The sequence below is a fragment of the Phacochoerus africanus genome, chromosome 3, assembly GCF_016906955.1.
Source record: "Phacochoerus africanus isolate WHEZ1 chromosome 3, ROS_Pafr_v1, whole genome shotgun sequence".
In the NCBI taxonomy this organism is placed as follows: Eukaryota; Metazoa; Chordata; class Mammalia; order Artiodactyla; family Suidae; genus Phacochoerus; species Phacochoerus africanus.
The window spans coordinates 199,416,199-199,430,660 of NC_062546.1; the positions used below are offsets into that span (position 1 = coordinate 199,416,199).

At 40.5% G+C, this 14,462-nt stretch overlaps 1 protein-coding gene across 14 annotated transcripts in view; it reads right to left on the minus strand.

Annotated features, from left to right (window-relative positions):
* USP40 (ubiquitin specific peptidase 40) overlaps positions 1–14,462 on the minus strand; it is an 81,320-nt gene that overhangs the window by 24,109 nt on the left and 42,749 nt on the right. For 12 of the 14 annotated variants that reach the window (XM_047773820.1, XM_047773804.1, XM_047773814.1 and 9 more), the window contains 5 exons: positions 12,314–12,437; positions 10,680–10,737; positions 4,994–5,047; positions 4,165–4,253; positions 2,832–2,918 (listed from right to left, as the gene is read on the minus strand). In XM_047773820.1, coding sequence (XP_047629776.1) covers positions 2,832–2,918; positions 4,165–4,253; positions 4,994–5,047; positions 10,680–10,737; positions 12,314–12,437 — 412 coding nt within the window. Of the gene's footprint in view, positions 1–2,831; positions 2,919–4,164; positions 4,254–4,993; positions 5,048–5,532; positions 7,172–10,679; positions 10,738–12,313; positions 12,438–14,462 lie in introns of those variants that run through there. The other 2 variants (XM_047773815.1, XM_047773816.1) reach the window with 2 other exon arrangements.

A 14,462-nucleotide genomic window follows, 5' to 3' on the forward strand; every position in this document is an offset into this window, starting at 1 on the left:
GAAAACGCCGGCTCAGAAGGGGCAGGCCTGTGAGGCTGGGGAAACCTAAGAGCTGTGGTCCTCTGGAAGCAAGTGACAAAAGGCATCGAACACGTCACCTGCTGCTGAGAGAGCAAGTAAGATGAAGACTAGACCTGGTTACTGGACGCAGCAATGTGGGGGCTGCTGATGGCTGCGACAGAGCAGTTTTGGGGGCGGGGGAACTTCCCCGCCGTGGGTTCAGGAGAGACCAGAACCGAAGACAGACACATGGCTCCTCTGAAAAGTTCTATGGTCTCTGGTGGTTGAAAATAAAGAGATCCACTAAAGTTACCCAAGGCCACATCCCAGGCACAAAATGACTAACAATCTTTTCCGCTGAGTAACTGCTGCCTTTTACCACCGTTATCTCCAGTCCCTCTTCACATTTCACCTTATAAACAGAAATCAGATACTGAACCGCCCCCAGTTCCTAACAGCATCCAATCCAAAATGTGCCCTTATTCCTCCTTAGACTCATTTAGCACAAGGTCAAATCTTATCAGGGACACTCTAACGTCTGATTCCTGATAGGTGTACCTCATGCCGGCAGTAAGTCAATAAACATTTTTAAAAGCTAAAAAAAACCCTACCCCACCCCCCAAACTCCCACTAAAGTTAAAAGGCATATGAAAATTGGGAATATACTTACAGCATGTAACAAAAGGTAAAAACGTACTTTTTACCATGAAAATTTTTTTTCTTTTTCAGGGCCACACCCATGGCATATGGAAGTTTCCAGGCTAGGGCTTCAATCAGAGCTATAGCTGCCATCCTGCGCCACAGCCATAGCAATTCAGGATCTGAGCTGCATCTGGGACCTACACCACAGCTCACGGCAATGCTGGATTCCTAACCCACTGAATGAGACCAGGGATTGAACCTGCGTCCTAATGGATACCAGTCAGATTCATTACCACTGAGCCCCAAGGGAACTCCGGTCATGGAAAATTTCAAACACGTGCAGATGATGGTAAAATGAACTGTCAAGCATCCATCACGCAGTCTCAATTACTGCCGTGGCCAATCCTGACTGTCAGTACCCCACCCACTTCCCCTGTCTTGCTCCCCAGATTCTTCTGAGGCAAACATCAGGTATGATTTCTGAATTCCATTCATTAATATTAGTACTTATCTCTAAAATATTAAGGTTCTTTTAAAAAACTAACTCTTAAATAGTTATGACATCTAAAAAAATGAAGAATTCCTAAATAGCAAATATCCTGTCAGTGTTCAAATTTCCCTACCTTCTCTTCAACTGGTACTACAGTCATGTAAATTCTATATATTGCACCTACTGGCTATTTCTCTTAAGTCCCCTTATAATCTATAGGCTGCCTCGTACTGTAACTTCTTTTTTTTTGGCCATGCCTGTGGCAGGTGGAAGTTCCCAGGCCAGGGATCAAACCCATGCCACAGCAGTGACAACACTGGACCCTTAACTGCTAAGCTTCCAGGAAACTCCCAGCAACCGACTTCTTGAAGAGGAGTGGGCCGACTGCAGGCCTGCGGTGCATTTAACACATCCCGCTATTCTCTGCACTTATAAACTGCTACTCAGATCTACAGGCTTGATTGGACTCAGGTCCAGCTTTCTTTAAAAATTTTTGTTTTGGCAGGAAGAGCACAGGTATTATTTTGAACCACTGGTGTCCGGGCATTGCTCTTTGGGGTTGTAAGAAGGTTTCTAGGATCATTACTTAGATCCACGATTCACTGGGAGTTGAAAAAACTGTGATGGTCTACAATTCTTTCTTCATTTTATAAGCTGGAACATGTCTATTATTAAAAAAATCTTCTCATCACCTATTTGGTTAATGGGAGCTACAGTCTGAAAAGAAAAAGAGGATAAATGCATGATTCTTTTAGGATTCCCTAGCATACACTCTTGGTAAGCTATGAATATCGTATTTTTTAGGACCATTATGATCTCATGGATTTGATGTGTATGTACCAATCCATTTTCATTATTATTCCCACCGAGGTTCCAACTCTCTATCTTTGACCGGTGGGAGCCTCTTCAGCTTGGCCCTGAGTCTCCTGTGTTCTCAGAAGTCTCTGCTGGCCTCACTGCTTTCTGTCCAGGCTCATCTTACACTTTGCTGACCTAGATACAGAACCAGCTGTTACTCCAAGAAACCCTAGTTCCTCCCAGGAAGTGGTAGTTAAAGGCCACAATCTGAGTGCTGGGGTGCTTGCTACCACCAGGTTGATTGGTGTTTCTCTATGCCATTTCAGGGGACAAATATTTTTTAAAGAAAAAATATATCCAGTTCATTCTGGTTTTTCTCATTCAAATTCAGGCAGACAGGCTTTATTTACCACACTGATGTGATCTGTCTCCCCATCTTTCAATACGGAACGTCCCCCTTCTCAGTGACGCCAACATGATCTTGGCTTTATCACACACACACACATACACACTATCATACCTGTGCATACGAGATTGCGTTTGTATATATAAAGTAAAAACACCAGAAGGAAATATTCCAAAATGTTAATATTAGTTGGGTAAGGGATAATTAGGGGGTCTTAATTTTTTCTTTTAATCCATTCTTACATATCCCAAATTTCTACAATAAACATTACCGGTCATCAGAAAAGAAAAAAAAAAAAATCCTATTTTTTAAATTGCAGCTGGTTCACCAATTTTCAAACACCCCAAACTATGCCTGTAGGTGAGTACACAGAAATCTTTAAAAGATATTATGTCCAAAACCCTAGTCTTGGGACCTCAAAATCCTAACACAGGTTACCTGCTCCCCATACCAAACCCCCAAGGGCCCCGCCCGGCACAATGTAAAATTACTTACACCTCTTACAGATACTGTTTCTTCCACTATGATCTCCATCTCTGTCCCAGGCTGAACATCACTCCCGACAGCAAAAAACAGGAATAGCTAAGATCAAGACAGAGGTATAAATGCAAATAATTTAAATTTCAAAATTCTATAAATACACTATTTCCAAAAAAAAGAAAAAGAAAAGCCAAATGTTGCAAAACTTCAATAAAAATTTCAAATTATGTAAAAAAAAGTCTACATTGGGTATTTTGGTGTTACAATTTAAACGATAATCTGGACTACCAAGAAATGTAAGCCACTTTATTACCGATGTTTCTACTCCTCATGTCTCTCACACATACGATTTATTCTATGGCCTCCATCTCTTTTTCAGTCATTCCTTAAAGAATCTGGCAATTGCTATACACTGTGGGCATTAACTGTGTTTTTGGAGTCATTAGTTTCTGATTTTATTGTCTGTCCAGGAGTCTCAGATACTTTAATTCCCAGGAATCCACAGTAAAAATGTAAATCTGACCTCTGTCAATTCAGGTCCTCAGAACCCTATTTTTCCGTTCTAACCCAACCTCACTTGTCATGTTTTCCTCCTATGAGCCTGCCCAGTGCTATGATTTGCTAGAGTTTGGGGAAGAACAGGTTAAAGGGGAGGTGGTTGGGAAACTCATGAAGTGGATCCAGGAGCCACGTGGGTCCTGCTATGAATCCTGTGTGCTATATATGGAGTTCTACAGAAAGGGTATCACTGTGCCTTGTGGACTCTAATAACAGTTTATGGAAGAGATTGGGCTCCTGGCAAAGGTCAACCTGACTATATTTTAAACATAAAATGAATACTGATAAAGCTGCCGAGAGACTATTATATTATTTCAGGGAGTAATTAAGTTCAAAATCAGTATACAAAATCTCATTAAATCTAAAACACTGCTGGTTGTTCCTTATTATTTTATGTATCACTGAGAATGAAAAAAAAACAGCTCTAGCTACAACTGCAGGATGCCACTGACTGTAAGATGCATCTTAATCTCTCAGAAGTTTAAATGTGGGAGAAAAAGGTACATTCTAGAATTTATGAAAAACGTTGGCTGAAACTATGACCACTTTAAAGATCCGTCTTAACCACAAAATTTTCACATAAAAGTAACTTTATGAATATTCTTTGACATACTTTTAATTTAAATACAGAGAACTATATAGATGCATTCCTAAAATAAAAGGTATCATTTAAGAAAAAGAAAACTTTTAAGAAAAACAGTATTACTGCAGTAGTTAAGGAATGAATTACACAATTAGGAACTTCTGATCGTGGGAAGGGTGGCTGGTCTGTCAGGTGACCTCCTGTTACCTGAGAAGACGTCGGTGCTTTTCCAGGACAGAGGCCCAATAAACTCCCCGGCTTCAATTCTGCTTCCTTCAAAGTGTAACTGTCTGGCACTATAAAGAGTTTTAAGAGCATGGTAAATGTTATTAATTCCTACCTTTCTGGGCCATATACTAAAATCAGCCTCGCTGAAAATCAAGAATGTTAAGAAAGAAAAAACATCGAGCTGCACTCCATGTAAAAGGCTTACATACATCATCGTTAAGTTTTATTTTAGATTTCCTCACTCTAGAACATATTATTCTTGTTATCTGCACAGCAATGCTAAGAAATAAGAGGCAGCTATGAATGTTCCAGATTCAGACTTAAGAAAAAAAAATCAAGAGCTCTGCGTGAATTACGTAATACTCTGAATCGATTCACGAATGATGAACTAGCATCTTCCAAGTTTAAAGCTGCTATGGTGACCACCATCAATAATTAGACAAAGTGCAGTGATAAGAAGTATTACAGAGGTAAGAACCAAGGCTCTGGTTGCTGCGATAACTGGTATCACACTAAAATTAGCAAAACTAATAAAAAGCTTTGAAACTAAATCTAAAAAGATTTAACTAGATCAAAACCATGACTATTATCAAGCGTTCTACTTTAAAAAATAGAAGTGTTTTGAATTTTTGGTTGAGATTTTCTGTAATCCACAAGGAAGACACCTGGATGGATTTGTCCCATAAACCAGTTTGTAAAACTTAACTCAAGGATATTAGGTATTGGAAGCCACTATTAAAGTAAGGTGTTGAGAAAGAGAGACGGCATGAATGTGCGTCAGCTTTTCAAGGCCACCAAAAAGATTTACCTGGACAAAGAAGCTTCCCGTTTCTATCAATAGGCCTCAAACAGCTGTTTTCAGCTACAAATGAAAAGATGCTGGTTAGTGCACCAAAAAGAACCAAAGAGAGACGCCCTGCTGTGCTAATATAATTAGCAGGAAGCTAAAAATCAACCTCCCCCAGACAGCAACAACAACTGCAAACAGGCAGCCATCCCTTTGCAGAGCAGCACAGGACTGTAAGAATGCCTGTGCAAGCTGAAACTGCAAAGAAATCGTGTGATTATACTGTGACCTTTAAACATTTTGTCTAGACATTAAAAACTGTCAGTTATACATGTACAGTGAAATGAAAAAAACAGTAAAAATATTTACACTGTAACTTAAAACACTACAGACACTGAGAATTAAAACGTCCTGTTTCTTTGTAAAAGGCAGAGGGCTTCTGCCATCTTCTCCTACAGCTGCAGTACAGGGTGAGCAGCTTTTCCATCCCTGCTGATACTCTTTCTAAGTTTCCATCAGCTTCCAGCGCTTTTATCTTGTATTTCAATTTCATGAAATACCTCCAAGAGCTTCTTTAAGGTGACTTTCTTTTTGTGGCATCAACTCCTCTGGGCTATCTCCACACTCTGGCCACTTCTGAGAGTTCACGTTCACAAGGTCCCCCTGGCTGCACATCTGGAGTCAAATGACAGCAGGACCCGCATTCTCACGCAAGCTGCTGCTTCTATGGCTCCACGTACTTAGGTTTCTCTCCTGGACCTTCCCCACTGCTGGCCAATTCGATTACCCACTCTTACCAAACGTCACCTGGGTTTACCCAGGGGAGAAAAGGAGGCAATAAATTACACACTTTGCTGTCTCTGTGGTGAAATTAACAGCAGATAGGAACTGACCGATTACTGACACATTTTAAAGGTGAATTGGTCATTGCTCATGATGTACACCTTACCTCACAGTGATCTGTAGACTAAAGAGCTAGGAGCAAACTTTGTACTTTCATGTTAACTATTCAGTTAATATCCGACGGTGGTGATACATGAACCATGCTCCTGGGTAACTGATGATGGGCAGTCACTGAAGGGCATGCGTATCAGGACTGCGCAGAGACTGCCCAGGTTTAAAGGAAGCTGGGTGATTCTTATGCTTAGTTATTATAAGGATTAGGGTCAGTGTGCCCTGTTTTTGAGGATGCGAAAATTCCCACTTTGTGGGAAAAGCACACCAGGTTTTTATTCCAAACAGAATTCTTAGCAAGTTGGATATGAAGTGGGAGAATTCGAGGGCTGGAGCCTTCTGAGAGGGTAAGAATGGCACGGTCCTTAGAAGTTCTTACTTTACTCAAGCAGAGCAGACTCTCTTTAAGATTCTTGAGTTCTAGCCCTTATATGTACAGCAACATGAAGCAAACATAAAATTCTAATATAAACTCCTCAACACAACTGAAACAGCTCATGCAAAGAGTTCTCCAATTTAAAAGATGCATTTAAAACACTGTTTAAAAATTTTTTTTTCACTTTCATCCAACACATGCCATGTATGCTCAATGTGCCAGCCACTGAAAATATTGTAGTAAGTGAAAGGCATGGGCTCTGCCCTCAAAGAGGAACATCTAGTGGGGCAGGTGGACATTTCTCACACGAAACACAGTTACAGCCCAAGTGCTACAGAGGAAGGTACAGGGGGTCAGAGTGAAACAGAAAGATGAAGGGAGACTGTGGAGCAAGGGACGATGGGAGTTGTAACACTTGAGCTGAGGCCAGATGAATGACTAAAGTCAGCAGAGGCAAGAATTCCAAGAGCCCACAGAACTGAGAAGTCCTGGGGGGAAGGAGAGCCTGTGTGTACACCAGCAACTCCAGAAAGTCAGCTTGGGAGGTGTGCTGTGAAGAAGCAGATGAGTGGACGGTGACAAGGCTGCTCAGGGAGAGGTCAGATGAAGTGGGCAGTAGGCTACAAAGTGCAAAGAGCACTGCAGTGGTTTCAGCAGAGGTGACATGACCTGATCTCATCCGTTTAAGACAGTCACTTGCCATGGACAGAACGGTTTGGAGGGAGTAGCTGGGAGGAAGATCTGTGACACAGGAGGTTAATGAACTACTCATTTTAATAAACCAGGTATTTTGAACCAACTTTACTGAAATGTTACTTACTTATAATAAAACACATCTATTTTATTGCACAGGTTTTTTGTTTTGTTTTGTTTTTTTAGGGCCGCACCTGTGGCATATGAAAGTTCCCCAGGCTAGGGGGTAGAATCAGAGCTGCAGCTGCCGGCCTACCCCACAGCCACAGCAATGCCAGATACAAGCCACATCTGTTTCCTATGCCACAGCTTGCAGCAACGTGGATCCTTAACCCAATGAGTGAGGCCAGGGATCCAACTCACATCCTCATGGATACTAGTCAGGTTCTTAACCTGCTGAACCACAATGGGAACTCCACATACACAGTTTTAAGAGTTTGATATAAATGCTCAGTAACCACCAGCAAACTGGGATGTTATTCCCATTCCCTCTAAATCTCCCCCGTGCCACTCTGTGGTCACTCCCCCACCCCCTAAGCCTGATCTGTCTCTTAGGTTTTCTTTTTCAAAAACTGCATACTGGAAGCGGAATCTCGAGGACGACTCTTTCACAGCTAGCCTCTTCTGTGGGGCATGGTGTCTTGGAAAGGCGTCCTCGTTTTCCATGGGGTGGCCGTTTACTTCTTTTATTGGTGAGTGGAATCCCACTGCTCAGATACACCACAAACTGTTCACCTGCTTGTGGACACTTACATTGTTCCGTTTTGGGGTTATGAACATTCACCGACAGTATTTACAGTCTCTGTAAGGATATCTGCTTTAACTTTTCTTGGATTAAAAATCCAGGAGAATTGATAAGCGGATGTTTAAATTCACAGGGAATACGCTAACTCTTTACCAAAGGGTATCATTTTACACTCCCGCCAGCAATACAGGGGAGTTTCAGTTGCTCCCCATCTTTGACAGCACTTGGTTTTGTCCATATTTAAAATATTGATCATTCTACTGAGTGTGCAGTGAGGTCTCATTATGGTTTTAGTTTGGTGGCTAATGATAGCAAGCATCTTCCCTGGGCACACTGAGTGCTGAGAGGTAGATCTAGTGTAAAGTGGCTTCCCAATTTGAGTTGTCTTCTGAAGAACATTTTAAGTATTTTTCATGTATCTTGGATACAAGTCGGTTGTTAAATACACATTTTATAATTTTTTTCTCCCAGTTTGTGGCTTGCCTTTTCAAATGCCTTTTGAATAAGTTTTAAATTTTGCAGTAGTCCAATTGATTTTTCTTTCATGGTTTATACTTTTTGAGTCCTATCTTTTAAAAAAACCTCTTCTGGAGTCCCTGTCGAGGTGCAGCGGAAAGGAATCCAACTAGGAACCATGAGGTTGCAGGTTTGATCCCTGGCCTTGCCCAGTGGGTCAAGGACCCGGCGTTGCTGTGAGCTGTGGTGTAGGTCGCAGACGTGGCTCGGATAGAGTGTTGCTGTGGCTGTGGTGTAGGCCGGCAGCTGTAGCTCCGATTCGACCCCTAGCTTGGGAAACTCCATGTGCCGCCAGTGTGGCCCTAAAAAGAAAAAAATAAATAAAAAGAAAAAACCCTCTTCCTTATGGTAAAAGCAACAAAGATTTTCTCCCAGATATTTCACAGTTTTGGGTATTAAATTTAAGCCTATGATCCATTCTGAGTTCATTTTTAACATGATGTAAGTAAAGCAAAGCTGGAGGGTCACTTCTGCATCTGTGGACCGCCAACTGGTCCAGCATACTGTGCTGAAATACTATCTGCCCCTGTGGAAATACTTTGGTGCTTTTGTTGAAAGGCAACTGACTACTTTGGGCTTCAAAAACCACACATGGTCTCTGTTACACATTTCTTCTTAAAAGAGCCTTTAGAAAATGAAAAAACACTTCTTAGCTCACTGGCTATGGAGAAAGAGGTTGCAGCAGGCCTGCTGACAACGGCTCTATGAGTCTACTCAAGCCAACACACAGTCTTGATTCCTACAGTTTCAGAGTAAGTCTAACTCTTCCAACTTTATTCTTCGTTTTCTTCTAAAATTGCTATGGATACTTCAGCTTCTTTGTACTTCCAAGAATCAGCTTGTCAATGTCTACCAAAACAAACAAAAAAATACTGCTAGAGTTTTGAGTGAGAATGTCCTGAACGTACAAGTCAATTTTGAGGGAATTACCCTCTTAATTGTATTGTGTCTCCAAATCCAAGAATATGGTACACCACTCCATCTATTTGGGTCTTCTTTTATTTTTCATGGTATTATTTTCTAGTTTCCACTGTACAAGTCTTACACAGATCTTGTTAAAATTTATTCCCAAGTGCTTTATGATAGTTTAGGCTGTTATAAATTGTTTGCTTAATTTTCCTTTTTTGGGTGGTTTTTATACACTGACTTGGAGTTCCTGTTAAACTCACTTTTTAACTCTAGCAGATTTTACAGGGTCTTTAGGGCACACACAGAGACATCAGCACAACAGTGCTCATCACCACTCCCTGGGGAAAATGCAACTAAACACAGGAGATACCAATTCGTATTCATTATGACGGCTACAGTCAAAAAGACAATTAAAATACTTGCAAGGATGTACAGAAACTCCAACTCTGATACACTGCTGCTAGGTAGGTAAATGATTCAGCCACTTTGGAAAACAGTATGGCAGTTTCCCACAAAGCTAAACGTAACTCTGACATACAACCCACCATTTTTAATGCTGTGTATCTACCTAGAAGAGTTAAAAACACGCGTCCACACAAGGACATGATGTTTACAGCAGAATTATTCATAAAAGCCAAAAAGTGGAACCAATCCAAATGTCCATCAACTGTAATGAATCCAAATGTCCATCAACTGTAATGAACAAAATGTTCATCAACTGTAATGAACAAAATGCGACATCCACACAACGGAACACTTCTCAGCAATCAAAAGGAACAAACTACCGAAACATGCTAAATCATGGATGAAACTCAAAAATCGCATGCTAAGTGGAAGAAGCTCGATACAAAAGCCTGCATGTTACATGGTTCCATTTACATGAAACATCCAGGAGAGCAAGACAGACAGAAAGCAGATGAATGGCTGTCAGGGGCTTGGTGTGCAAACGGGAATGAGAGATCTTTTGGGAATGATGGAGATGTTCTGAAACTGGGCTGTGGTCACGGCTGCATGACTACACACTCATTAATAATCACTGACTTGTACTTAAAACGGGTGTTTGATGACACGTAAATTATATTTCAACAAAGCGGTAACAGAAAACCTAATGCTGGGTGGGCAGTGAGTTTGCGGAATGTTATACTCATCATGGTAGAATTTACTTAAGTGTAAAGATACAATATGCATAACACATATATACAGAAGTATAATATATACAGTTCAATGTGAACACACAAACCAGATACACTCCCAAATCCGATACACTGCTTGCATGTGGGGAGGAGGGAGACTAGGTCTGAGGAGGAGAATGAGAACATAAGAGGATCTGAACTGTATTTGTGACGTTTGAGGCAAAAACAAACATGACAAGATGCTGACATTTATCCATTCTGGGTGGTAGATACGCGAGTTCTCCCTAAATTACTTTTTGTACTCTCCCATATTTTTTCTATTAAAAATGAAAACAAAACTCAATTAAACCAAAAAAACCAAAAGCAAATGTAAGTGATTACCTAGTTCCTTCATTAATTTTAATTCCTTTATGGCTTTAGTTCGAATATCAAACACCACCTAAAACAGAGAAATAAACTAATGACCGTGTATAAGTTAAAAACAATGGGAGGAGAGGAAAACGAAGACTCTCAGGGTGTGTGTATACAGATTATGTGAGTTATTAAGTAGCTTAAATTTAGTAGTTTCTGCCTACTTGAAAAATTCTTTCTCCATCTCCAAAATTAATTTTCTCTCTTCCACAAAGTCAAAGGTAAAAATCTGGATCTTAGTTTTTACCAAATTGAAGACAACTAAAACAGAAAGGCCTCCTACCGAAAACTTTCAAAAACTGAAGCCATAATACTAGCTAGAAGGGCAAAAAGTTGACAAAAAAACAACCCTTCTGATGACAGCAAACAAAAGGAACTGCAGGCCATCATATCTGTGGATGTTAAGAATAATGAATCCAGGGCCAATAAGCAATAATATAAAACTGTACACCACTAAACCAAGGACACGATTTAAAATTTCTACTTAAATTATTTTAGATTGTTTTTTCTTTTTAAAAAAAATTTAAATATTTAGGCTAATTGCTTCTAGGGCACAGAATCTTGGAAATTTAGGGGTAAAGCTGGCATCAGAGAGCGACTCTACTTTCCCTCTCTGTGCCGAGAGGAAGAGAGCCTGAAGCAACCGAGGACTTCACCTGACTCCCATCCCCGGTCAGGGCGGTAGGCCTCCTGAGCTTTGGGGCACTGACCTCATTCTGTCTCCACTACTGTGCCAATAAATATTAATGGACCTTGAGAAATTATAATTTTATACAAAAGAAAACATTTTTAATAGTTATAGAAAAAAACTTAATCAAGTAAGACCACATAAATACAAGAAGATGCTTCCTTAAATCATGTTTAAAGAAACCAGTACGATAGTCTTTAAATGGAAAAATGAAAAAAAACCTTAAAATCTTAAAAGAGCAACTGGCTTTATATGGAACACAGAGTATACTGTTAAGTAATTTATGATAAATTTAAAAAAAAAAAACACCAAAACAAAAGAACACAACACCAAAACATATATATCATTTTTTTTTTGTCTTTTTAGGGCTACACCAGCGGCATATGGAAGTTTCCAGGCTAGGGGTTGAATGGGAGCTGTAGCTGCCAGCCTACACCACAGCCACAGCCACGCAGGATCTGAGCCTTGTTTTTGACCTACATCACAGCTCACGGCAATGCCGGATCCTTAACCCACTGAGCGAAGCCACGGATCGAACCCACAACCTCATGGATACTAGTTGGGTTTGTTACCGCTGAGCCAGGACAGCGACTCTATATATGGGATTTAAAAAATACAGAAAAGACCCTTGAAGAGAGAATTTCATATTTATCAAAGTCAGAAGATTCCATGTACTAATTAAAAAGATAACTAATTAAAAGGCTTTGGAGGATAAAAAATGGTACCTATTTTCTTGAACTATGCCAATAGCTAACAAAGGTAAGTAAGCAATAATCAAGTGTTCCAAGTAAAAGGGATTTTGTAAGATTCAGAAGGCTACTGAAACAGCTTTTCTGAATGATTACGGTATAGTTATCTAGATGAAATTCTATTCACTAAAGAATGGCTAACCACACTTAAATGGTGGTCTACTCACTGTGTTAAGAGTTGCTGATATTTTAACTTGCTCCTCTTCAGATTCTAATTGGCATAAATTTTTAACTTGGAGCCAGTCAATCTCATTCGTACTAGTGATCCATTTCCCTTGTTTGGTCAAAAAACTGTAGGTAAAAAGACATTAAAAAAAATGTGTCTTTATACAGAACTTTCATGGATCAGAAAGGATTAGAAAATTCATGCTCTTCCTTAGGCACCACTTTCAAAATTCTGCACATGACACTTCATGTGACTAATTAAAGGTGGCCAAGTTGGACTGAGTTGGCTTTTGCAAAGCCGACCACCTTTTCAGGGCGGTGTTAGAGGGCACTCTACAGTCTATATTCATGACCCCAAATACTCTTTGACTCACACAAACAGCTTTTTGCCACATTTTTCAAAGAGAACTGCTGTAACTGAACAACAACTGTTAACCTTTACCTGTATGCTGTAATCACTAGGGTAGTTTTGAAAGAGCACCTATGCTCAAAAGCCCAACCAGAACATTCAGATGCAGTTGCTATCAGGACAGTCATGCACAGCTGTGCAGACCGGCATGGAATAAAGGTACCCGATGTAATGGGAGTCATACACACACACACACTGTACATTTGTATTTTTATTATAGAGTTAAAAAATTTTAGCATAGCAGATGGCAGTGGAGTTTCTTGTTCTAACAAAACTTTCCTACAGGTACAGTTAAGGTTCTTGAGGAAGGAGTGACTTCTTTCTAATTCACACAGAGGCACTGAATGGGCTAGCGGAAGTCCTCTTTGGGAGTATGGAGCAGGGCCCTAAAACATGATTCTACTTTCATTTCTGTTATCCCTACTCTGGGACTCTATCTTGAGTTAGCAATCCTAAAAATGGCAAAGTTTGAAGCACAAATATGCTCCCTGAAGACTGCCTTAAAATAATGAAAAACTAGATGAGGACAACGACGAGAAGGATGCTAAAATATTTAGCACTTATATGTGCAAACACTTGTAAGCACTTAACTCTTTCAATCCTTACCACTCTATGAAGTTGGTATTAATTATTATGTCCATCTTTTTTGGCCATGTCCATGGTATGTGGAAATTCCCGGGCCAGGGATCAAACCTATACCACAAGAGTAACCAGAGCAACAGCAGTGACAACCCCAGATCCTTAACCTACTGAGCCACCAGGGAACTCCTTATTTTGCCCATATTACAGAAGAAGAAACTGAGCAGAAAGAGAAGTAACCTGCTCATGGTCACACTATTAGTGAGGGATAAAGCTGGAAACGAAGCCAGGCAGCTGGCTCCTGAGTCTCTGGCTCTACCCACTGCCTCACATCCGCGCAGAGTCAGGTAACCTGTAGCATCAAGGTAGATTATTATGTAGCCAGGAAATGAGGTTTATCAAGAGCCTCCAAACATGGTGGCAGAAAGCAGGAGATAACTATTTGTCTACAAAATCATCACTATATGCTTAAAAAGGGGAAAAAAAACCAACAAACCTTTAAACAAAACAATTATTCAAATTCAGAAAAAGAGGAAAGCTAATGGACAGACACTGCATGAGTGGTACAGGGATGCTGTTTTGGGTCTCCTGTCTTCATTTCTCTATTTCCCAAGTCCCAATAAATGTACCTTACTGTCTAAAAAGAAATATATAATAAACTTTTATATCCAATAAACAGATGTGGAAATAAGTGTCTGGAGAACACTTGCCTAAGACAGCAAGAGTGATGCACGTAATGCAAAACGAGCCCAGTTCGCAAGTGCTCCGCTTCTCTCTGTCACAGCCACCAGTGAGTAACAATGCAGAGCCTTCTTAACCCAAGTATGTTCACAGCACTAACAAAGCAAGGGACTGACGCACTGCCCACAATCTAACGCCTTCTATGTATGGAAGTCTGGGGGGACGGCATGTATGATGCCCACAGAAATGTGCTGGCACAGACACGGATAACTGAAACAGAGAGAAGAAGCGCTTCTGAGCTTCAAATGTGACTTAGGGGAAGCAAAGGTGTAATTCCCCACACAACTGCCCGACCCGGACAGCTGGGAGGATCTCAAGCATCATAAAAAAGGATGACAATGAAAAACTGAATTGTCTTAGGAGATTCTTGTAACAGAAGTCCGACACTTAGCTGTGATCATGAAGTACCCTCCCCATGAAAG